This window comes from Paroedura picta, chromosome 10 (assembly GCF_049243985.1).
Source record: "Paroedura picta isolate Pp20150507F chromosome 10, Ppicta_v3.0, whole genome shotgun sequence".
NCBI lineage: Eukaryota > Metazoa > Chordata > Lepidosauria > Squamata > Gekkonidae > Paroedura > Paroedura picta.
Genome location: NC_135378.1, coordinates 62,557,944 through 62,583,291, shown reverse-complemented (window position 1 = coordinate 62,583,291; position 25,348 = coordinate 62,557,944). Strand labels below are relative to the sequence as shown.

General features: G+C 42.6%; 1 protein-coding gene across 1 annotated transcript; it reads right to left on the bottom strand.

Moving 5' to 3' along the window:
- Positions 1-2,385: 2,385 nt before the first annotated feature.
- Positions 2,386-25,181, bottom strand: ANXA5 (annexin A5). The gene is made up of 13 exons (XM_077300418.1): positions 24,818-25,181; positions 24,528-24,565; positions 17,942-18,026; positions 16,224-16,318; positions 15,859-15,972; positions 12,862-12,952; positions 12,146-12,225; positions 11,427-11,483; positions 7,489-7,582; positions 6,506-6,601; positions 5,643-5,701; positions 4,488-4,610; positions 2,386-3,959 (listed from the first exon to the last, which is right to left on the bottom strand). Exons 2-13 carry the CDS (start codon positions 24,534-24,536, stop codon positions 3,897-3,899), a joined length of 966 nt encoding a protein of 321 aa, XP_077156533.1. The 5' UTR covers positions 24,537-24,565; positions 24,818-25,181; the 3' UTR covers positions 2,386-3,896.
- Positions 25,182-25,348: the final 167 nt, after the last annotated feature.

Sequence of the window (25,348 nt, the reverse complement as noted above, 5' to 3'; positions counted from 1 at the left end):
GCTGGGCAGGCCAAAAGACCTGGCACTAGCAATTATGCACAGCGCCAGCCCACCTCAGCCCCTGCCGGCCCCCGGCATACCCAGGAAGCGGTGGAAGTTCCCACATTTGCTTATGCTGGCCTTCCATAGCCCTGGGCTGGGATGTACCCGCGCTGGTGGTGGCGGTGAGCATTATCGTGGATTTTCCCCAAAGCGCTGCCACCACCAGCACGGGCATTATGGCCCGTGCATAATGGGCTGAAGAATGCTTGCGCTCGAAAGCTCACACGCCTTGAATAAATCTTTGTTGGCCTTAAAGGTGCTACTGGACTGTTATATTTTTTTAAACTAACATAGTTACTAATGAGCAGTGATGTCAGCAGCCGCTAGAGGGCACCAAAATCATATACAAGTCACATTTGTTCAGAAAGCCAAATGAAATCCGCATATAAAGCTATCCCGGATGTCCTTAGGGGGCTTTCTTACCTCTTAACTTTCCTGAACATTTGTTCGAAGACTTCACAGTATCTTCAGCCTGTTAGTCAAATGATTGCCCCTAGCTCAGATACTGCCACCTCCACCATCGAAATGAGATTAGCTTGTTTTACTGCATCTCCTCATGAAGCTTGTTCTCAGGCAAGCACCTAACCAAGATATTAAGCCCACTCTTTTCCTGAACCATCCACAGGAAAAATCATTTTCAAGAGGAAAAATGTGTTCCAGAGGAGTAACTCTTAAAGAAAAATACCAAGAAACAGATTTTACAGGGAAAGTAGACTGGAAATAGAGAATATCAGGGAGAGCTCCATGTTTCACAGGTTTCAAATTTCTGGAAATTTTCAAAAAGGAGCCTGCCATTAATCTTCCAAGCTACCATCCAAGAGTAATTTCAGCAGCATATATAGGGTTTCTAACCATCAGGTACAGTCTGGAGTTCTGGAACTACAAATACATTCACCTAAAGCAAACAACAGTTTTAAGGAGTACACTCTAGGGCAGGGGTAGTCAAACTGTGGCCCTCCAGATGTCCATGGACTACAATTCCCAGGAGCTTCTGGAAATTGTAGTCCATGGACATCTGGAGGGCCGCAGTTTGACTACCCCTGCTCTAGGGCATCACATCCCTACTTAGCATCCTACCCAATCTGGTGGTTGTAGATTTTCCAAACTGCATGGCCATTACCTGGGAGTTCTAGTCCATGTTTTGCTAGTAATTGTGGATGACATCTTCAAAGGCAACCCATGACAAGATGGGGATCTCCTTGTGCCAGCCAGAGTTACTGGCAAAACTACCAGACAAAGGTTCTGCATCTGGAAGACCCACAACAACCAGTTGACTCTGGCCATGAAAGCCTTTGACCAGTTCATCCTATCCAAATTCCACCCTTCCCAGGCAGAAGCTCCAAATCTCCAGGTGGTTCCCAAGCCAGACTTACCAAGACAGGCATCATTCAGAAAAAAACATACAAGAAGGTGCTTGTGAAAAGCCTGTCAAAGTTACACAAGGGCAGAATGACATCATGCATTTGAGTAAACTTCTCCCGGGAAACAGACTTCACATTTTTTTACGGACATTCTTACCCAACACTTTTTCGTATTAGGCTGACTGGTTTTCTACAGTGGTTGTCTAGGTTCCAGATAGACACAATATACCACTCTGGAGCGAAGCATTGCTGTTGCCATGGGGTCTGGGCATTTTATTAAAATGGAAGACAGACAATATGCCCAGAAATCAAAGTAAATGGGATTTTTAAAAATAAAGCAGGGCTCCAGTATTATTTTGAGTGGAAGAGCAAATCTCTGGTCCAAACTCACTCATCCCCAAACCGCTTTTAACTCCCCTTTCTGCAAGGGGCACGGGCACGTTTACCAAGAACATTGCTGTGCAGCTAAATTCATCCTAGAGAAGAAGAAGAAGAGTTGGTTCTTATATGCCGCTTTTCCCTACCCGAAGGAGGCTCAAAGCGGCTTACAGTCGCCTTCCCATTCCTCTCCCCACAACAGACACCCTGTGGGGTGGGTGAGGCTGAGAGAGCCCTGATATCACTGCTCGGTCAGAGCAGTTTTATCAGTGCCATGGCGAGCCCAAGGTCACCCAGCTGGCTGCATGTGGGGGAGCGCAGAATCTAACCCAGCATGCCAGATTAGAAGTCGGCACTCCTAACCACTACACCAAACTGGCTCTCATCCCATCATTTTACCCACTGCTCCACTATGTGCTAGATACAATTCCATTCCATTAAGTTTCATTCTCAAACCTTGTAAATCTATCCTGTGTATGTGAGATGGAACACAGATATTTACATCCAAGCAATCAGATGATGGCTTATATATAGCTGCTCAGAAATTGACCAAATAACCATACCAATATATGCAAACTGGATATAACCCACTATAGCCTTAAAATGACTTGAGAGCTTTTTATTTATTTGCAAAACCAAAAACATACAAAGGAAATTTTTAATATTGCAGCAAATTGGATGGATACAAATTCCACAGCTGAAACGTTTACCCGGTGACTAGAATTTATTATTTGACTGCGTGGCAATGACTTTGAACAAAGAACATTAGAAAAACACTTGAAATGACCAAACACCACCTCAGCTTTCTCAAACGTGCCATTTCTTCAGGCTTAGGAATAATTTTACCAGGCCAATTTCTAGTATCTGACAGCTACTGCACTTGGGATTTTTTGAAGAGTAAAATTCCCACCCACGACCCTTTCAAAGCAATCTCTTTGGCAGGAGTGTGTTCAGCAGCACCCAACATGCTTGTAGAGGTGGTTGTTACATCTGGGCAAATTATAGTGCAGGGCCGGTTCTCAAGGAATCAGACCCGATTCCTTGATTCCTTCCTTCTCAAGGAATCAAGTGCTCCACTGAATGATTCAGTGCCCAAGATATGTTTGAAATCTGGGGTATTAAGCAAATGTGCACCTGTACCTCAAAAGTGCATGAATACGGGAAAAGTGTCACATTACACACTGTGTAACTCCTAGCCACTAATAGTATCACAAGACAATGCTGACCCCTATAACTCAGACAGGATATTAGATACAATTCTGTGAAAGTACAAAAAAGCAGAATGTAATAATTGCGTGTCCTAAAAAAATTTAATTCAATTTCTACCTTGTGAGTGCGATGCAAAAGTTAAATATTCAATAAAATTACAAGGCGATGAATACATTTCTATTGGTTGGAGCTGAGCAAATACGTAACAATATTCTATGCAAAACATAAGGCTTTTTGAATAACTGCATAATAAATTACAGATCTTTAATGCTAATTATTTCTTTGCATATTATTGGTCCTTTGTTCTAAATGACAACTCAGTTACTGATTTACTTTGTTCTTTTAATAGCACCAAATACAAAACATGAAGACAGGACATGCATAGTTCACAAATGTAAGGCCATTAGTATACACCAGCCAATCAACTATAAATAGAGATTGAAACTACAGCTCATGTTACTAAGCGCTTGGTTTTGGTTAGTGGAATGTGTTTTACTTCTGTGAAAAAGGGAATAAACATGTCTATGGCTTCTTCATGTATTACAAAAAGAGGGTAAATTTATTAGGCACTTTTTAAAGTATTTTGGTAACTTTCAAGCTAACTATTTTAATTTTTAACAACATAAAGTAAAAACTAGACTTCTGCAAATGACACCAATGTGGGGGGGGGGGGGAGGCAGTACTGAAATTGGCAGTCCTGGGATGAGGGGGTCCAGGACTGATTTCAGAATGAGGTGGTAAATCACTTTACTAACATCATATACACTGAATTTGACAATAAGGATGGCAACTGGAATGCAAAGGCGGCTACAGCTGAAAATGCAAGTAAATAGTTTTGCTGTACAAAGGGGAAAAGCCAAAAGGCAGGAGCTAAGATGCTGTCCTTCGTTCTGTCCACTGGAGGCCTTAGTCATCTTCACCACCACAAAGCAGTAAAAGGCCTTTTCTGTAGTCACCAGATGTATCTTTCTACAAATAAAACACATGATCAAATGGCAATGAGTCATCAGTAAACCCCAAGGAAAATTCTTGCCAGATGACAGCTTTTTCACCACAGGAAATCCTTTGGTATGACTATCCATTCAGAAATGGTCCATTAAAAGTCTCTGGCAAGGGATTCATTGTCTACAATGCACATACAAAATTGTGAAACTTACTGCATATCATAGCACTGTCTTTCACACTTCCAATCATGGCAAAACGATATTTTACCAAGTGACCATTCTAAAGGAGACCTGCAGCTCATAAATCAGTAATGCCAGAGTGTGTTTTTATGCACATTTTATAATGTGTAATTATAGCAAAATGAATCCAAATCAGCATTAAGGGCTAGGGACTTAACAATACAAATGCGATGATTTATCTTTACATTTGCAAATGATTTTGTGATAGTTTTGAGGCCAAAGGAGATAGAAAACAGTGGCTACATACTGACAGTATTAACCACTAGAAAAGGAAATCAATTTTATAATCTATTTCATCAAAAAGTAGACGAACCTGAATTGCATGGTACAAAGATTTTGCAAAATCTCTTCTGAAAGCCTGCCTGATGTCCAGCAGATCAATTTCACTTCTTGTAACCAGGATTCTGATCAAGGTATCATCATCAGTACCTGCTCCCTGAAGAGAACAAGAGGGGTCATATTTGAAATCATCCACTAAATGTATGATCCTAATTTACACTATGCACTTTCAAACCCCAAAGGTTTCAATGGATTTTTAGCAGCACTTCCTTTATTATGTTGCTGGCAGGTGGTGAAAGTGTTTCCAGTGATGGAAAAAAGGCACACATGTACTGAAAACAAGAATTCCTCACATAGAAGAGCAGTCTGTTTGCTGCCAGACTATAAACATCTATGTTCCATAGCACGCAAAATGTTTGACTGAAACTCTGGCAGGCTATATTCAAGGACAGCATTTTCTTCATTCAAGTGAAAATATTTGCATCAAACTTAATCAATTAAATGGATGAGAAGACAGTCTCCAAGGAGATGAATTGGTAGAAGCTGCACATGTCCATTAAGAATTAGAAGAAAAGAGGAGGAACCGGTACAAATTAAGCAGAAGACATTGATCCTGACATCAATATATCTGGGGCTGGCCTTCTTGCCGGTATGCTTCTAGTCATTATCTCTGATAACACCATCGGACTCTTTATTTCAGAAATTAGCAACAACTATCACTTCCTGGTTCTATACTTGCACACATTAAAACAGAACCGGAATTCCATGTCAGTTCTGCGTATTTGATGCAAAACCAAAAAGGGAACCGAAACCCAACCTGAACAGAAGTCAGGAACCCAAAGGCTGAGCTGCAAAATAATATTAAAAATCATTACAAATATTTATTAAACAAAGTGCACCAATAATGTATTAAAAGCTAAGTAAAAACAACATATATCTAATTGCACATGACACTCTGTTTTGCAGCTCAACTTTTGAATTCTGTGTATTTGACACACACATATCCTTTTCCTGGTATTCCCAGTAGAACAGTCTTACATACACTTGGTTTCTCAGTAAGCAGGCATAGGAATGAGCTATTCAAATGCTCAGATAACAAATCAAAAGGCGCAGCAATTAGGCATAGACTTAGAAAGCAAAATGTGGGTAATAAACATATCCCTCATTTTTAAAAAAGAAAGCCACTCACTTTCATTGCATGAAACAGTGATTCAGCGAAATATGCAGGAACGCTTCGGACACACTTCACTGGGGGAATAGAAGAATCCATTTGTTATTTATGAAGCAAAGCACAGTGAAATATTGCTATAAGTGACTGCAAGCTGCTTTAGCCTTTCTGTACCAGAACGAGTGAGAAAGAGCACTTTCTATCATTTTCACAGTTTCCAGAAATGGAAGTTTCATTCAGTCACAGATCAACTGTATCTAGTTACGTCACAGGGCCAAACACACACAGTGACCTCATCGCCTGGTGCTGGCTAGGAGTAAGATCACCAGGCTTTTAAAAAAGGATCTCTCATCAGGTTTAAAAAGTATCTCAGGCTGTTAATCAGGTTACCCAAGACAGTCTTGTTTTTCCTTTAATGCAGTGGTCCCCAACCCCCAGTCCAGAGACCGGCCCCGGTCCATGGATCAGTTGGTACCAGGCCACAGCTCCTCCTCGTACTTCACCCCAGCTCCTGCCTCGGGGGCTGCCCTGCCACTCTGCCGCCGGCTCACCTTTGGTGCTGTCCGGTGGCCGCCATGGCTGGGGCTCCCCCTTGGCATGGCACTGTGTAGTTACTGCGGGCAGCACCCCCTAGCAGGCGGCGGGAAGTCAGGGGCGCCGGAAGGAAAGCAAGTGGAGCATGGGCTCAGGTGGAGGTGGTGACATCCCTCGGCAAAAGAGTACCCCCCCCCAGGCCTCAGTAAAATTGTCAAGCATTGACCGGTCCCTGGTGATAAAAAGGTTGGGGACCACTGCTTTAATGGACCCATCATATGGTTTATTTTTCCCAAAAGCTCACTTGCAGTTCTTATAAATAGTGCACAAGTACGAAGAGTGCTCATTACCGACTGCCAGAAGAAGCTTTTCTAGCTCCCCAGAGGTTTCACGGTCAATAGTTTCTTCCACTTGGAAGCCAGCAATGGTCATATATTTATCAAAGACTGAAAAACAAAACAGGTATATTTTATAAGCAATTATAAGTAATGTACAAGTTTTCAGCTTATCCAAGCAAGCAGAATAAAGCACACAGCTAAATTACAAGCTGCATCTTGATATCCATTGCTGAGGTGTAAGAGCATTCAAATTGATAATCCCCAACCTCACGGGAGTGGTAAAGTCCCACAAAGGTGACAGACCTTATTAAACATTACACTATTGTGATGTACCCCTTAAGATATTTTTAAAGCAACATGTGAATGTGACAAAAAAAAAGACTTCAAAAGCATGTTTAGCCGAGACATGCATCAATAAGCTGGGATAGACCGTGATTCTGTTGAGTATATGCTCAGTTGCAGCATCTGTGTTTATACTGTGCCATGTGTGAAATGCTTGTAAGAAACAGAAGACAAGGAGCAGCCTGGCTGGCTTATCAGAGGGCAGTAAACCAACAAAAACAGAGTTCCTTTCAAGGTTAATTTAGCCAATCACATTCATCGTGTTGGAGACAAATGCTGCGAATACCATGGACAGCCAAAGTTACTAACAAGATAGTTTTAGGGGAGAGCAAATCAACTATGTCATTAAAAGGGAAGATATTACGGCTAAAGCTCACATACTTTGGACATATCATGCAATTAACTCACTAGAAAAATCATTAATGCTCGGCATGGTCAGCAGCAAGAGGAAACATGGTCGCCAAAGGATCCACTGGCTCGACAAGATCAAAGCCAATACAGGGGTGACCATGAACCAACTTAAAAGAAGCGGTCATTAACAGAGACTTATGGCGGAAACTTTCCTATAGAATCGCCAAGGGTCAGACACGACTGAATGGCTGACATCATCATTCATGATAGAAAAGAAGTCCGTAATTTACAGTTCTACTGACCCTTCCTTAAGTGAGAAATACTTCGTGTTCCCAGAATGGTGATGAACTTTTCTTCATCAGTTCCCCATTTCAGCTCACCAGCTCTAAACAGCTCCTGTTATGATCCAGAGAAAACAAACCCAAAAATGTTCTTTGCCAAAGCAACAGGTGAAAGTTTTTTATGCATTCAGAACAGAGCTATTGACACAATGAAAATATTCAGGCACAACTCAAAAGTTGCCTTTTTAGTAAAGTAGTTCACAGATGAATATCAATAAAGTTTGACAAAAAAAGCACCTTAAAGGTTAACATTCTGTTTTGACCAACCCAGCTGCCACAGAACCATTACTGCTGCCAGGGCACTTCAACCACAGCTGGCATCAGTACTGGTTGAGGAAGAGGTCTTAGTTGCCACCAGCATTTTGGTGGGCTCATATACTGTTGCAATTTTGATTTCATCTCAGTTGCTGATGTGAAAATAAAATGGTGTTAATGTAGATGCCAGTTATAAATTATTGGTTGTGCTCAGCTGAACAATACAGGATTTCAAAATGATAGCATCAAAACTTAAAATCTGTGCTCCATAGAAAACTCAGGCAGATTTCGGCAATCCTTGGTAGTCATCAAAACATGATAGTGCAAAGACTTGAAAGCGGGGATATATTTCTGATGTTATGCATAAGCTTCTCTACCTTCTCTCCAGATCTAAGTTGGGTAAAGTGAGCCAACTGTTGGCCTCTGCCAACTTTGGGGAGAATGGCTTTGGACTTCTGAAGCTGAATGTAAGAATCACCTCCCTCCCCCATTTTCAGCTTATAGACAAGGGAACACTCATCCTTACAGCTGTACAAGCTGAGCAGAGGGAGACCATGGGAAGCCAATTTTTGTGTCCTTGGCTATATAGTCAGCCAAGATTAACACTCATGCTCTTCTGTTTAGGATTACAATATGTTTTCCCTAGTGTAGTATCAGGCATAGGTAAAATGGAAAAAACTGAAATCAAGGGCTGGAACCATAAGTTTCACACTGAGTTTTTTTTCCTCTCTCTCTAAAGGAGCCATAGATATTAATATTTCATGGAGATTATAGAAAGTTAAAAACATCAACGTGAAACTGTCACGTCTGAAAGTTCAGGCTTAATTTTCCCCTTTGATGACCTGGTGATAGAGAAAATGATTGCAACCTTCTGACTGATCATACAGTTATTAGGGATTGGCTGTAATTCTACATCCTGGTCTGTCCTGGTTCTAGTTTTTGGTTCTTACCAGGCAGAGAAAACGTCCTGTTCCTCTCTGGAATGTAGTTTATAAGCTCTCTCATAAAGTTTATTTTATAGCTGAGATGAGATAGTCCTTATCAAGGCTAGAGAAATGGAAGAAGAGTGTGTCACTACTGTTTATGTAAACAATTGGAGGTGGGGGGGGGAAGCATGTGAGCAGCTTTTTGGACCTGTCAGCAGTTCCTGGAAGCCCAGCATAAGGGCTGTAGGGTGTTCCCAGGGGGTGGAGTGGGGAGGAAGAGACCCCAGGCTATTGGCTAATCCACCCCCCGGAGAGCAGGACTGAACTTGGAGGAGGGGAGCCACAGCTGGCAGCGGTAGAGCAGTGAGGCTCAGCTCTGAGCCTCACTGGGTGTCTGCTGTGCCCGGAGACAGTTACCATTTGCCACTCAGATGCTTGCTCAAGGACAAAGATTACTTGCACCAGGCAATTGTATGACTTGCAATCTGCATGCCAGACTTTTCACCCCATTTTCCCAAACAAAGTGCAATGCCTACAGATTCAAGCTAAAGTGCAGCAAATGCCAATCCATGTGATGTGATTTAAAAAGCCAGGGCCACGGGGGGCTGTGCCAGTCCTCTAGATCTCATTAGCTCTAACCTCATTCATGAAAGTCTGCTCCAGTGAAGTTCATTTAGAGACAAAGCTCCAAATGAACACTTTCAGTTAAGGGGGAGGAACGTTTACTCAAGTCACTGATTCAGTTAGCGGCCAACTTCCCTGTTATTTTCTAGAGCAGAATTTGGGGCCCTGCAGTGGGGAATTTTAACATAACTCTACAGGAGCCAGCACGAAGTTGAGGACTCTGCACCACTCACATTTTCTAATCTGAACAAGTCCAGTCAAACAAACGCAAAGAAACCAAATACGAAGAAACCAAACGGGTCCCACTGTTTACAGAAACAAACTGTGATTGCTTCTATTTAATAGCCTAAATTATATGATAACATAATAAATTAGATCACATTGAAAAAATAAAGGATACTATATATAAACAATTCGAGTTTGTTTCTATACACAAAGGGACCAGTTTGGTTCCTTTTCTTTTCGGGGGGGGGGGAGAGTTTCCAATGTACCCTTCTCCTCTGTATTCATGTCTAGTCAAGGCCTTCCCTACTGATACTGTATTTCAGGAGTAGTCAACCTGTGGTCCTCCAGATTTTCATGGACTACAATTCCCATGAGCCCCTGCCAGCAAATGATGGCAGGGGCTTGTGGGAATGGTAGTCCATGAACATCTGGAGGACCACAGGTTGACTACCCCCTCTGTATGTTATGTTCCACTTTTTCGCTTCTTTTCAGTGAAATATATGCTCACGTTTCTACCCAAAAGCATGATTTGAAAGGGAAAGAGATTATCTGACGAAGCCATTCTTTGTTGAAAAAGAAAGATTACTATAATTAACCACAAAGCCAGCCTGATCTAAAATGCAGTGTGATCTAAGTGGTTATTCTGTTCCTTCCCCTCCCTTTTCCTGTTTGTAGAGCAGCTCAATGGGACGAAGGCAGGACCATGGAAAATGTTATTCATCAAAAACATCTGGTTCCCTAGAGGAGTCTTAAGACAGTCACATGTGGTAGCAAACTCGGTAATACGGTTTTGTTAGAGACAGATGATAGGAGATGTTTTAATGCTCTACTTTTTATCCTCATCAGAACAACAGCATAACTAAGACACTGACAAGAGCCAGAACAGTGTACTGGAGAAATGCGGACTAAAAATCTGGAGACTGGGGCCCATCCAACACACAATAGATAATGCATTTTCAATGCACTTTGGAAGCAGATTATGCTGTTCTGCACAGGAAAATTCAGCTGCCAAAGCACATTATCCTATGTGTGCAGAATGGGCCCAGGATTCATATCCTCTGTCAGCCACCACCATCATTAAGTGACGGGGGTTCATTCCATCCTTCAGCCTAACCCATCTCATGGAGTTATCGTAAAAATGTCATGGACCATGGATGTCACCTCACAATCCTTGGAGAAAAGTTAAGAAAATCAAGCCTTCAACAAGAGCTCAGATGCATTGCATAGCTTTCCCACCACCAAGGTTCACCTGAACTTTCTTTTCTTTCCAATTGAAGATCAGCAAATACCAGCTGGATTATTTGCTGTTGTCAATGAACAGCAACAGTGAAAGGAAGATTGACAGATGCCACATCAAACCCTTTAAAGGGTCCAGATTACTCTCTTGCTATATGGAACTGCTGAGCTGGCTGCACATCAACATGGCACTCAGCCAAGCCACATAGTTCACTTGAGCAAAACTGGATTCATAGCAAGACCAAACATATTTTTCAATTTATTACCCATCACTCCCAGTTACACACTGGCTCAAGGCGGGTTACAGCCTCTAAGTGTATGAAGACAAGCAATGATGCTGTAATAACCTTCCCTCTAACAAATTTAACAATCCAGTCACCTGTCCACTATAAATGCTCATCTATCTAATTAATGAAATATTTAAACCTAGGTACAGTACAAGAAAAATAATAGATGCAAGTTTCTTATTCTGAGACTGTTTATCTCCAAGGTTCACAGAACATTCATAATTTCACCACCAGCAGATATTTCCATAATGGAATTGCTCCCTCAAGGGAAATCCCACTTGCATTTTTATTCCATATAGTATTTGAAACATATTTCAGAGATGAGACAAAGAGAACTGTCACCTACCTGAGCATCTTTCTCAACCAAGCTCTCATTAACTGAGCCATCAGGATCTCTACCAGCCTAAAATGGGATAAAAGTCAGAAGTGAGTAGGCACTAGCAAGTATAAGAGAGAGAACTGTGGCTGCATTTAGCATAAAAGTCACTGCCACTAAAAGAGGCATAATGGGGCAAAGTGTATTTTGTTATCCATACTTTCTTTCCTGTACTCTGTGCATGTCTCATATGATGCCATGCTCCCGATGTGAATGGGTACTAGAGGGAATCAGACTGTGCAGAGATACTAAGTGTATTTTGACTTTAGATGTTTTGAATGAGAAGGTCCACTGAAGACCCTTGAGTCAAGATCAGTGAGAATATCTCTTCAAATGATGCTGGCCTTGAAATAATACCATTCCCTGCAATTCTTGACCTAGCATTCAGGAGTAAAGGCTCCAAGGAGCTGATGGAAATAAGTGACAGAGTGAGGAGGATTAAAACTGGGAGATTGGAATGAATCTCTGCAGCACATGTTCTTACCCAATGTGCAAACTCTTTTTCATATTTACTGCTCTCAAGAAATCCCTAATAGTTACTTTCCTCAGCAAAACTTTTTCATCTTCTTTTCCTTCCTGCTTTAGAATGCTCAGGGCCACTTCACCTGACATATAGCCCTCCAGTTATACATTGCATCCCATGAAGTAATATTTGCCTATTATCTCAGTTTTGTATAGTAAACGTTTACCTGAAGAAGAACTACCAACATTCGTTGGTAAAAACCAGATGTGTCTGATGTTATATGATCTTCTAAGCTGGCTTCATATTCTGCAATCAAGAAATATACATCCATCACTGAACAATATTTCAGCTACTTCAGAGCTGAAGATACCTGAGGAACTGAAGTTACTAACTAACTGAAAGTTACCCTTACTCAACACAGTCATATTGTAACTTGGAAGGAAGTATTTCTGTCTGTACACAGCACATAAGGGGAGAGAACAGGTATAGATGTTGATGAGTGTACAGTCTGGTTTTAAGCCAGTAGGCTGGTCGTGTTGTTCCCTCCTATGTGAGAACTCTTTCCTGGACAATACTAACAATATTGGTACAGGCAGCTATAAAAAGTGAGTTTCAAAGGACACCCAAAAGTTGTGATGCACAGGTAAATCTGGAAGCCATTAAAGATATGCTTCAAGTGGTATGCTCCCTTTCCATTTGCTATTAAAATTTTATTTGCTGAACAAGGAAAGGGTCCGAGGGACCAAACACAATTATATTGTACAACACACAAGGCTATGTACAAGATCTAAACAGGAACATAAAAGCTTTCAATGCTTTTCACTCGGTAAGCATTAAATTGATGCTGTATTACTATGATTTTGGTCTTTACTCTCTCCCCAATCTGAAAAGTCATACTCTTAAGGAAGCCTTTTGAAACACTGAGCTGCTAATACATTTTACCTTCCTGATAAACTTGCTTGATCTTCCGGATTTCTGCAGGTGTTCTGGATGCTAGAATTTCATTAAGAACTTTTTCATTGGTTCCTGCCCCCTGTGATGTAAGGAATAATGGAAAGTTAAATAAACTGGGTTTGTATATGTATTTCTTTCATGCCGCAATTGAATGAAAAGTAGATTGTGTTTTCCAGCCACTTTCCAGTGTTACTTCTTTTTTACTTAATCATGAATAAGTGGCCCCTCCTTTTTGTTCTGACTGGCCCCTTGGAGGCTGCAAAAATTCCACAGCCATCCCACATTTCCACTTTACTGGCTCCCTAGTAGCAATAACTGGGCACCCATTGCCATCAATGACTCTGATGCTGCTAGACCCAGCAACATGTATAGCCCTTTGTATCTGCTTTGTCATTTAAAGGCTCCCCGTAGTGGCTGTGCTTCCCACTTCATCCCTACAGGCCAATGTGGAGTGATCTCGTGCAACTCTGCACATTCAACTATCACACACCAGGGAGCTGACCAAATGCCCCGTTATCATACTTCACATAAGGCCAAGTCAATGTGGTGTTTCTCAGACTCAAAGCATTCAAACTATAAAGAAGCTTAAGAAATGAGCCAAAGAATGCACATATACTGTTCAAGCTTTCAGGCTGAGCAAAGGAGCAAAGTAAAAGTGAAAATAGTCTTTATCCCTCCCCAAGGTACTTTCCAAAGGATGTTTAATTAGTACAGTTAAGCTTTATTCAAGGTTGCATGGTTACCTGAGATGTGCTTTCTCTCCATTGTCTCTGACATGCAGACGAGATGGAGTTCTACATAAAAGCTTAGCCCAGCATGGCCTGTGCCCATTCAAAGAGTTCATCGGGCTACTCCTGCTCCCCAAAAAAGTTTTCTTTCTGTTTGGCTCTTAGAAGCATGACAGCAGGGTGTAAGGCAGTAAGAAATTCCCCCACTTCAGTCAGACTCCTTAGAATAACAAAAGCTTGACATGCTCTGTTCTCGATGAATCCCCTATTTTTTGCATGCTACTAGCATGCACCTGGGCATGGACAGCGAGTAGGCACAATCATTGAAATATTGGGTGAATCTTTGGGCAGAGAGCATTTATCCGCAAACATAAAGAACTCACATTAGTTTAGTACATTTGGAAAATAACAGATAATCCTCAAGCCTCTCGGTTCTCCTTTCTTGTGATTAAGTTTAACACCATAAATAGCATTTGCACTGACTCACACAGGAAGCCCATGGCAGAGAGTTAACAGTGAAATAAGAACTGAAATTCCACTCTCGTGGCACGCTAGCTGACTGGCTGGATTTAGTTCAAGAAGAGTGGCTTGGCTATCATTCTTTAGTGCTCTGCCAAATGTGAAAATTCCACATAGAACTGAGTGGAGTACAGAGGAGATTGAGCACACAGCATTTCTTCCAACACATACTGGAAAGTAATAGTTTTCCACTTAGCACCTATCCCTTCCGATAAATAGCAAGCAAAGCTAATGTCCCTCAAGTGAAAGGACAATTTAAAGACCTTCAGGAGGGTACCAAAGGTTTGCCTGATGACTAAGATGCATTCAGTAAATGCAAAGAGCAAATACACATGCAAACTATGTCAAGGCTGCTCTTTAAAAGTGTAACTGTAGTTGACAGAGGCCTTCAGCGTTTTGGACTAGGAAATAATGGAGCACCCAGTTTGTTTCCTGAGACTGAGTCTGTTGCCAAATGTATAGCTCTTCAAGGCTTAAAACTTTTTGTCTATGTACTCACTGTATGTACCAATTTCATTGTTTTAACAGCTCCTTTAGTTTCAGAATGACACACATAACTGTAAAATTTTATTTAAGTTACCCGGGAACAGAAAGGAATGCAGGGGGGGAAATAATTTCACCAAATCAATCCCTTCCTGTCTGTACGTTCATTGACTTTGGTCTCCTGAATCAACATGGACTTTTAGTTTTCTAAACCAGTATAGTACAGTTTAACCCCATTCCTCCTACAAATGCCAAGCTGAAAAATCAATATTTGTCTAGAATATTCTGCTTAAGACTGGCTAGTTCACCAGAACTGTTGCTGAATAACAGCAAATTAAACCAACCTGGGGGAGCCTTGCAAGTCCCACCCTACTAAAGGTAAAGGTATCCCCTGTGCAAGCAACGGGTCATGTCTGACCCTTGGGGTGATGCCCTCTAGCGTTTTCATGGCAGACTCAGTACGGGGTGGTTTCCCAGTGCTTTCCCCAGTCATTACCATTTACCCCCCAGCAATCTGGGTACTCATTTTACCGACCTCGGAAGGCTGAGTCAACCTTCAGCTGGCTTGCTGGGACTGAACTCCCAACCTCATGAGCAGAGCTTTCAGACTGCATGTCTGCTGCCTTACCACTCTGCACCATAAGAGGCTCTTCCCATCCTACTAAGCAGCAGAAAAATTCAACACGGTTAGATGTTTCAGAAGTTTTTACAGGACAGTCAGGAGAACTGTTTTTTATTTGGCCCATCTTAAGCCATGTGCTTAATTTTAAAGACAGTAGCAAACTCTGCCTAAAGAAAAATCACTGCCAACTGCCAGTATGCTAGATGTTAGACTACATTACCTTCTTCACAAGTTTTCTTACCCACAATTCAGAGCCATCAACAGTCATTAAGAACTCCCATAACTTTCAGTGGCCTCATCATAAATTTAACAGAGAGCAATATTTAACATGAAAGGGGCATTGTAATCCAAAAAATCAGGTGAAGAACTCTTGTCTTATTGCATATTCAGAACTGGCAAGTCACTGGATGTGCTTAGTGAAGTTGACAAAAGACTATTGAAAGACTTGATCACTACAGCCTCTCTGAAATTATTCAGGTGGATAAGAATATAAATGATGCTATTAAAACGAAAGCAATCATAAATAATCAAGCAGAGTAATCATCATAACAGGAAACCTGACAAAGGAAGGAGAAGCATTCATAGAAAAACCAGAATGCCATTTATATGTCCCTATTGTGTAATTTATTTTACCTTAATTGCATGCTTCAGTGCATGAGCATCATAAAGCTGTGCTGGTCTCATCAAACTGACCATCAGAGTCTCAAGTTTGCCTGTCAGTTCTGATTTCAGGTCATCAGTCAGGTCCTAATTGACAGAATGAAGAGCATCTCATTAGGAAAGCAATCCAAAATTAATCTTTCAACTACCACACCAAGACAATGAAGAAAAGTATATACATGGAAGCATACAGAGGAGCAGAGAACTTGAAATTTACAAGATGCGAATTATTACCCAATATAAAAAAAATGTATCATCTTGTATGGCTGAGCAGGTTTGAGAGCACACACACATACAAGCCCAAACTGGCCAACTTAAAACCAAAGAAATCTCATTACCCTGCCATATAAAGTTTTAAAAGTAGCTGCAATTTCCTGACGCTGAGCATTGCTTCTGCTCGTTAGGATCTTCAGGATGGGCTCTTCATCGGTTCCTTGGATAAAGCAAAACAGTTACTCTTATTAGAAGACAAAGTCAACCAACACTGAAAACAGATAGTTGAGAACACTGTATGAACATTTCTCTCCCAGAAAGAAGTCAAAGGGACAGAGGTCTTTGACAAAGATCTGCATACACAGGAGGGGAGGGGGAATTTTTACCAATTCCCCCATCCCATGGCTGCCCTCCAACTTGTCCCACCAAGAGGATCAATTCAGGTGGCCATTGCCTTACCACCCCCCCCCCAAAAAAAAAACAACAACATTCTAGTGACATTTCAGGCTGTACCAGCAGAAAGGATATGGGGCAGAAGTTGCAAATAAATTTTGGACAATATTCCAACTCAACACTATTGTTGGTATCTATTTTGTTTTTGTTTTTTAGTAAAGCTACGCTGAAGTTTTGCTCAGGATTTTTTGTTGTTGTTGAAAAAGCATGCCAGGATCAAATGTTCCATTTCTCATGCACAGTAGATTCACAGTGGGTTCTTTCCCCAATCTGTACTTCAGAATCTTTTTTTTTTAATGGAGCTCTTCTTGAGGTGATCCCAGTTAATCAGGGATCTCACGGGAAGTCCAATGACATTATATCCTCAAGGAATCACACCTACTTATCAGAGGTCATGAAGCCAAATCACAATTAGGAGAGAACTTCCTCAGATAAGACATTTTCATTCCCTTCCTGAGCTTCCCAAAATTACCAACAAAATGGTGGAAAGGTATTTGCAAAGAGTTGCCAATAAGCATATTTTCTATGAAACATACTTTCCACATTCCATCATTAATCTAATGATTAGCCCAGGGTGGGGAGGATCGATCAACAGAATGTTATAAGTTCCTGTAAAATAATAACAATTAACCCATCTGTTGGAACAAGAGTCAATTATTCCTGTATACTTCAGAGTACAATGGAACTCTTGAACAAGTCAATGTTTTACTTTAGTCATTGAATAGCCATGTTATCTTAACCATAAAGCACCGCTAAGCAGATGTCAAATCAAAAGATAAAGCAGCAACCAGGGCAGAGTCTGCACTTAGTTTGCTTATTCCATTGTCAATCCTGTTGAATTCAGATCACTTTGAACTTGGATCTTCCTCTTCCCCCCCCCCCCATTGAAACAGGAAAGTGTTCTGCACATGGTTAAGGTAGTTCAGAAGTGGGGGAGCCAAGCCTCTTTCTTTTCTTGAAGGGTGGGGGGAGAGGAGCCAAGCAGGGAGCCTCTTTCTTTTCTTGGAGGGGGAGGGGAAGGTGATCAAAAAGGCAGAGAAGGGAGAAAAAATCCAGGACCGACAAAAGTTGAAAGAAATTAGGGGCCTTTAAGGCAAGTTTGTCACATGACCACGGAGGGGAGCCCAGATTCAAAACAGCCTTTAAAGATTGAGGGTTAAAAGCACTCTAAGATATCGCACAATCAAGGTAGGGTCACTCCGGATCAATCCTTCTTGCTGCAGAAGGAAATTTTAAATCACCCCAAATCCAAATGGAAATCGCATTCTGTGTAGAGGGCAGGGACTGAATCGATCTGGGGTTGGAATAAAAGCTCCATGCAGTTTACACCCAGGAAACACCAGGCTATGCTGATAATACCTTCCTAATTCATAGAACAGCAAGCTCTTACCCAAGCCTTTCATGGCCTTACGAAGGGTCTCCGCATCTGCTCTAGCATCAAAGCCTGGGAAATCCTTCACAGTGCCTCTTGTGTACTGAAATAAATAATTTTGTATTACTTCTGTCATTCTTGTTCATGTTGGCATAAAAGCCATAACTCAAATGCACTGACCAATATGAAATACAAGAATTCTTCCTAAGCTATAGGAAACACAGGTTTCATCAATAAAGTCGACATGAGCTGTTTTGTACTGAATCAGACCAAGGGTCCATCAAGATTAATACTGTCTAACTCAGCATGGCAGGAGCTCTCCATAGTCTCTGATGCAATGTATTTCACTTCACCTACCACCTGATTCTTTAAATTGGAGATTGAATGCTCTATCACTGAGCTACAGCCTCTCCCCAACATGCAGCACACTTTCAGTATGCAGATGACTAACTTCCTCTCTGAAGTCCCAGGCAAGGCCTCAGAAAGGACACGTCATTAACATCCATGGAAAAATCAAGTAAAAAAAAAAACATCATGTACTGTTTCAGAGCTCTTATACATTTCACAATGCAAAGAATTTATGATCTAGTTATTATTTCAAAGCAATAATTACAAAAACTACAGGACAGTAGTATGGAAGAAGCTATCTGCAGTCACAACTCACTAGATTTAAAGGCCATATCAGACTATCACTAATTCTGAATGGTCATCCACTTAAAATGAACCTATCTGGAATCAATACAATAATTACTCAAGACTAATCATCATGTATGATACCAGGAGACCTGCAGTTAGGATCTTCAACATCACAGCTGATTTAGCATAGATACTACCTGTACTATACACCAATTCACCTTATTAAATGATCCAAGGAACTATGAGCAAAATAAAAATACCTGCTAAGGTCATTTCACAAATACATAAGAATCCACTAAGTTCTATACTGAGTTGGTTTCATATCAGTCTTTTTAATGATTTCATTTATATCCTGTTACTCAGCCAGTTTCAAATCCATCGTCACTGAAGCAACTTATAGAACAGAGAATGGCTGAGTCTGGTTTGGGGAGAGAAGAAACCCCTTGCCCGTGCTGGAGGCAGGACATCTCCACATGGCTGATGCACTGGAAATGGGGAGCAGATGATTAAACATTGGCCTTCATTCAAAATCTGCTCTAGATCTCTCTCCAAGCTTTCTCTGTTGTAGCTACGCTTCCCAGGTATTTTTAATTTTATTTATGTTACTGCATATATACCCCACCTTTCTTCCAACAGGGACCCAAATTGGGTTACAATATTTTTATTTATTCATTTATATTTATTTTTCCAATTGTATGCCAACCTTCCTCAGAGGGCTCATGGTGGCCATCAACAGTCAAATTACATACCACATAAAACCACCAATGTCCGAGAAAGGCTGTTTCTCCTAGCCCCTTTACCTTTGTCTCTTCTCTCCTCCATTTTATTCTCATGACTGGCCCAAGATGACCCAGCAAACCTTTATGGCAAAATGGAGATCTGAACCGGGATCTCCTAGCTCCTACTCCAACCCAATACAGGACACTGATTGACAGGAGAAGTGGGTTGAACTTCCTCACTCAGCCTAAGCTGGCCTGAAAACTTTGGCTCTCACCTCTCTGGTACTTTTTAAATCAGCTGCATACTTGGGAAAGGGACACTATGGTGATTCTCAGTGCTATCCTAACCACAGTTACACCATTCTAATCCCATTGGCTTCAAAGGACTTAGAAGGGTGTAACTCTCTTTAGGGCTGCAACGTGATGTGCTTTTCTCAAATCTAGTACTCAAGGGAATGCTTATGCAAGAGCAGGGGTAGTCAAACTGAGGCCCTCCAGATGTCCATGGACTACAATTCCCAGAAGCCCCTGCCAGCAAGTGGACATCTGGAGGGCCACAGTTTGACTACCCCTGTGCAAGAGGATGGAGATCATCAGATTCAGCATTCCCTTTTTTCTGCAAGCCTCTCCCACAGAACAACCCTTCCAGGAGAAGCTGGAACTTGAAGATTCAGGTTCAAATTTCTCCCAGGAGAATAAAACAGAAGACAAAACAATGTAAGCTGCCTTTAGCTCCCGTTGTGGAGAAAAGTACCATATAAATATGTAAATAAACAAGTTCTAGGAGATCCTTTCTGATTAAAACTGACTTTGTCTAACTACTATACTAAGATATAGTAATCACAGCATCAATGTTAAATATATACTGTGTCCAATTATCTTCCTAGACTCATTTCCATTTAATCCTAAATGTTATTTTTTTACATTATTAATAAAGTTGTAATTCCTATTATTAAGTAGTAAAATTGATGGTCACTTGCAAAACCTACTTGGCATGAGCTCCCTGGGGCTCATCAATGAATTCCTAACTGCTGTCACAAGATATGTCAAAGCTAAGTCCAACAGATTTTTTTAATCACACAACAGAAAAGTATTTCGTACCTGAAGAATCAACCTTATCTGAAGAGTTTGGCAACAAACTGTTACACATAAAAAACCCCAACTCCCTATTGCAGGGATAGTCAAACTGTGGCGAATGCTGGCAGGGGCTCCTGGGAATTGTAGTCCATGGACATCTGGAGGGCCGCAGTTTGACTACCCCTGCCCTATTGGATGCCCTGGATTACTGAAGCACTGAGCTTCCAAGTATATAGAGGCTTAATTCTGGTTATACAATGTGAAGGAAAAACAGTGGAACTGAATATCCATTCAACGAGCTGAGGTTTTTACAACGACAGGATCTATGTAGTCAGTTACGATAAACTTGCTTGTTTACTAAAATTTTACAAAACTGTCCCAAATTTCATAATCTAGGAAGGCTGTCAGAACTGATCATGTAAAGCTATTCAGCTAATGGGAAAAGGAACTACATCTAGGCCACTTGTACACCACACCATGTGTTTCGGTGCCTGCCAGTGCTGCTATAGAAACAGTGTTGTTAGGAAAAGCAAGCCAGATCAAGATACCTTCTCCAATTACAGAGGAAGCCAGTAAGCACTTGGAAGCTGCCCTAAACCTCAGGTGACTGTGTCATGAGAGAGCATTCCAGCTATAGCTATTGTTTAAATCAGACAGGCAGCCAGGCATTTCTTTAGCAAAAAAAGACTAGCTGTGCAATCCTATTCATACTTATCTGAGAGCAAGGCCCACTGAATACAGTGAGACTTACCTCTGAGTAAAGCTGAATAAAAACTGCATAGGATTGCATTATAAAGAGGATACTGAGTGACAATCACTTTTAGAACACGTCTTCCTTGGTCATCAGCCATAATACTGAATTTTTACTTAATTTATACCCCACTTTTTCCCCAGTGGAGACTCACAATAGCATTGTCTAATTTGCAGTCACATCTTGCTTACTATCTTTAAGTTTCTGCATTGTGCAAGGGCTTGGACTAGGTGACCCTGGGTGTATTATGTAGCGCGGAAAACCCGCAAAAAGACTACCAAAAATGACATCTTGGGGTTTTTTATTCTTAATGTGGTACCATTTTGAGTTATTTTCGTTTTTGCATTGCAAATGCTGCCCATAGTTCTGTCAGCAAGACTTCTGTGACTAGTTATCTGATAAGACTTTCTGAACTTATGACTTCATGAAGAAGTCTTACTTTATCAAGTACTGCAAATGTTTGTGGAGGTGATCTCATGTTCCCCCATTTTCCTCCCCCACTATTTTTGCTTTTCCTTCTCTGCCAGCCTCAGCTTGTCTTTTTCACTGTCTCTCCTTCCACTTCTTCCCACCTGCTAGCTGAGCAGACAAACAGTGTTGCAATGGTAGCTGCTAGGGCATGTCCCAGCCACTGTTGGAAAGAGCCGAACTGGACTGAACTGTGTGCTTAGTGAGTTTCCAGTAGTCGCCACTGGGCTTGTCCCCAATGTGCCCTTCTCCACCAACAAACATGACAGTGAGGTTGAGGCAGGACCTTCTCCAGGGCTTTTTTCGTCTTTAAGTATCTTCACAGAAACCATGATTTAGCAGTACTGTTATCATTGCCTAGCATCCCTCAAACCATGCTCAGTTATGCTGGCATTATTTTCTTAAAGCTGCAGCCATTGTTTCTGTCAGGTTTTAAACCCTGGGTGTTATGGGTTGTTTGGGATTTCAATTTTTTTCTGCAACCCTGTGATTTCCTTCAGGTTTACCTAGAACATCACCACCACTACCCATACTTATCCTTAACTCTGACAGGAATTAGACCATGTCACCCAGCTGGCCATACATCAAACACTGGTGGAGAATCAAACCCAGCTCTTCAAATCCCAGAAAACAACAGCCACCATGAAGATAGATCCTCCAAGGTCCAGTGCAGCAGCAACCATACTCAGCCATCCAACAGATAGTAAACAGGCACCTCCTCCCCCTCTCTGGGAAAGTGAAGTGATCTTTCTGCAGTGTAGTGTAATTTCTGTGGGTCTCCAAGCACCACCTGGAGGCTGGCCTCCCTTGAGACTCCTAGTGTGCTGCAAGGTCCCCCCCCCCCCACCTTGCCAGGAGAAATGAAGTGATCTCTTTGCCATTATGCGATTTCAGTGGGTCTCCAGGTCCCAAAAGGAGGCTGGCACCCCAGAATTGTTGGGGTATGAAGCCACGGTTCCCCTGCTCTGGCATGCAGCATTCCTTTTCTCCAGGGGTGGTGATGGGAACTGCTCTGTGTAAAGATTGAGCTGTAATTCCTGTCTATTCCCTTCATCTCCTGCCTGGAGAATGGCATCTGCATGTTAGAGATCTCCCCCTCCCTGCTTTCTTAAAGTTCCCATTTCTGTCTTCACAGTGGCCTGGGGGGATCGGGGTTTCAGTTAGAGGCTCCAAACTTTCAGTGACCTTATTTTCTGAAGTCCCCCAAGTTTCAAGAAGGTTGGACCAGGGGGCCCCGTTCTAGGGGCACCCAAAGTGGTTGTCCCATCCAGCCTTCAATGTATCCAATGGAGTGAGACTAGACTAGAGAGTCTGAATTTCCACCATAGGACACAATTGAAAGGCCCCTACTTTGGGTGCCTCTAGAATTTGACCCTCTTGTCCAATCGTCTTGAAATTTGGGGGGTGCTTAGAGAAGAGGGTCATCAAGATTGGAGACTCTAACACAAACCCCCATCCCCACCCCAAGCCTTGACTCCGGGAGTCAAAAATGGGAAAATTCCCATTAATGGTGCCATTGACTTTAATGGCCAAATTGCTTCGGAGATGTCCGAATCATGATTCAGATGATTTGGAAGGCTATGAATTGGCATTTGCTGCTTCGGACTGTATTCAGCCAATCTGTGTCTAAAGCAGCCCTGATTCTGACATTTTTCTGGCCGAAGCAGTCAGAAGCACACATGCCTAGTTGTTATTCATTTTTATACACAACACCTAATCTATATTCATTTTATCACTTGTTATTTGTATAAATACCAAAAAGAAGGGTAGAAGGGAAAAAAAGAGATGGTTCTTATATACCACTTTTTCTACCTGAAGGTCTCAAAGCTGCTTACAATCACCTTCCCTTTCCTCTCCCCACAACAGACACCCTGTGAGGTGGGTGAGGCTGAGAGAGCCCTGATATCACTGCTCAGTCAAAACAGCTCTATCAGTGCTGTGGAGAGCCCAAGGTCACCCAGCTGGCTGCCTGTCGGGGAGGAGTGGGAAATCAAACCTGGCTTGCCATGCTCCTAATCACTACACCAAGCTGGCTGTAGTTGCTGTAACAATGAAATGTTAATACATTTTCACAAAGACCTTCCTCAAAAATATTATCCAGAAAAAAAAAGAGAAAAACTGTAAGGATCAGGAAGGCACACCCATGAAGAATGACTCTGGGCGAAAGGAGAAGGGCATCAAGTTACTTCGCCCCTTCTTAGTTCTTCTCTAGCAGCTGCTATGCTCACCCACTCACAGGATAAATTTGCTGTGCAGGAAACTCGGCTAAATGGGTGGAAAATGTGAGGGGGGGAGAGTAGACGTGGCCTTCACATGACTAAGCCGAGTTCACAGCGAGGTTGAATGAAGAACCTTTACACCACTGGGACAAAGTTTCTGAGTCAGGAAACAAGCAAGGGAACGAGTAAAAACCCACATTAACTACGGGGTCTTGTTTCTGCTATCCAGAACAGTGAAGCCAGCGGCCCATTTTCCCTCTCCCGAACAGCTGGGCCAGCGAATGAATGGAAACCGGCCAAAGTGATGGTACTGGGTGCAGAATGCCTATCCCATAAGCCACCCAACTACCCCACACTGTCCTAAAGCAGGGATAGTTAACCTGTGGTCCTCCAGATGTTCGTGGACTACAATTCTCATGAGCCTCTGCCAGCAAACACTGGCAGGGGCTCATGAGAATTGCAGTCCATGAACATCTGGAGGACCACAGGTTGACTACCCCTGTCCTAAAGCTCGTCTAACTTGAACCAAAACACTGTCTCGCACAGAGATGCTGCGAGAGGGAGGCTGAACTGAGGCGGCCGACATAACAGACTTAAAGGACGGGAAGGCACTACTATCAAACACAGGATCTCCTGCAAAATGGCGCCAACGGAGCGAAAAGGCCACTTTGTTGCCCCGCCCTAGCCTTAAAGCGAGAGAGAGAGGGAGAGGAGTAAAGTCAGGTCTGACTCACCTTCGCCATGGCTGCAGGGAGGACGATCAGGCAAGGAGCTGCAAGAAACCGTAACAAAAATCGGTGTATTTTTGTAAGAAATTATCGGCACACTCCGGGAGTCAAAAATCCGATAAACTTAACAGTGACTGTAAACTCCCCCCCCCCTTTGGGGAAACTCCGATTTTTGGTGAAAGCCGCGGGCCAATCCCCCCAATCCCCCCCCGAAAAGCAGCATCGTGTTCAAGACCTCAGAGGCTTTTCGCGTCCTCTCCGCGCCGAGCCTCGCCCGCCTTCCCGCAGGCACTCACCGGCTAACGAAGCGGAGGGCGCCGACCGCGTACGCGCACCGAAGAGCAGCTCGCCGGGTCTGGCCTCAAGCGCCCAGCGACACAGCCGAGGCGGCGAGCTCTTTGCCACACCCTGGCGGGGATTTTCCTCCCCTGCTCCCTCTCCCTTATGGCCAGCCAGGCTCCGGGCGGGGCTGCGTTGCTAAATTCACGCAGCCCCTCCCTACGATCCCAAATTGGCGGGGGCGGCTCGAGAGAAAAGGCAGGGACGGTCGGCTGTTTAAAGAGACTTTGCTGCACTGAGCGCTTCTCGGCCGTTTGCAGAATCCCACACTTCTGCTGGTTAAGAAGGACTCTCCGGCCCCCACGCACTTAGTTAAAAGCCGGTAGAGCCCCCGGATTCAGACACTCCCGGTGAAATGGCATGGGCGGGCGGAGTTCCTGCAACGTGTCGTTGGGAGCAGACTGCATAACTCCTCCTGGATACAGATATTTTTTTCTCCCCTGTAGGAAATTAAGTCATGAATGGGTATTTGCATCTATGTTACCGCA

Bases quoted from the DNA above. Each gene is read 5' to 3' on its own strand.
- ANXA5 (XM_077300418.1), bottom strand. The intron at 15,973-16,223 runs GTAATGAGATTT...TCTGTCAATTAG, and splicing joins TTAAAACTTTATATGGCAGG to GACCTGACTGATGACCTGAA. The intron at 12,226-12,861 runs GTAAAATGTATT...TCTTGATTGCAG, and splicing joins CAAGCAAGTTTATCAGGAAG to AATATGAAGCCAGCTTAGAA.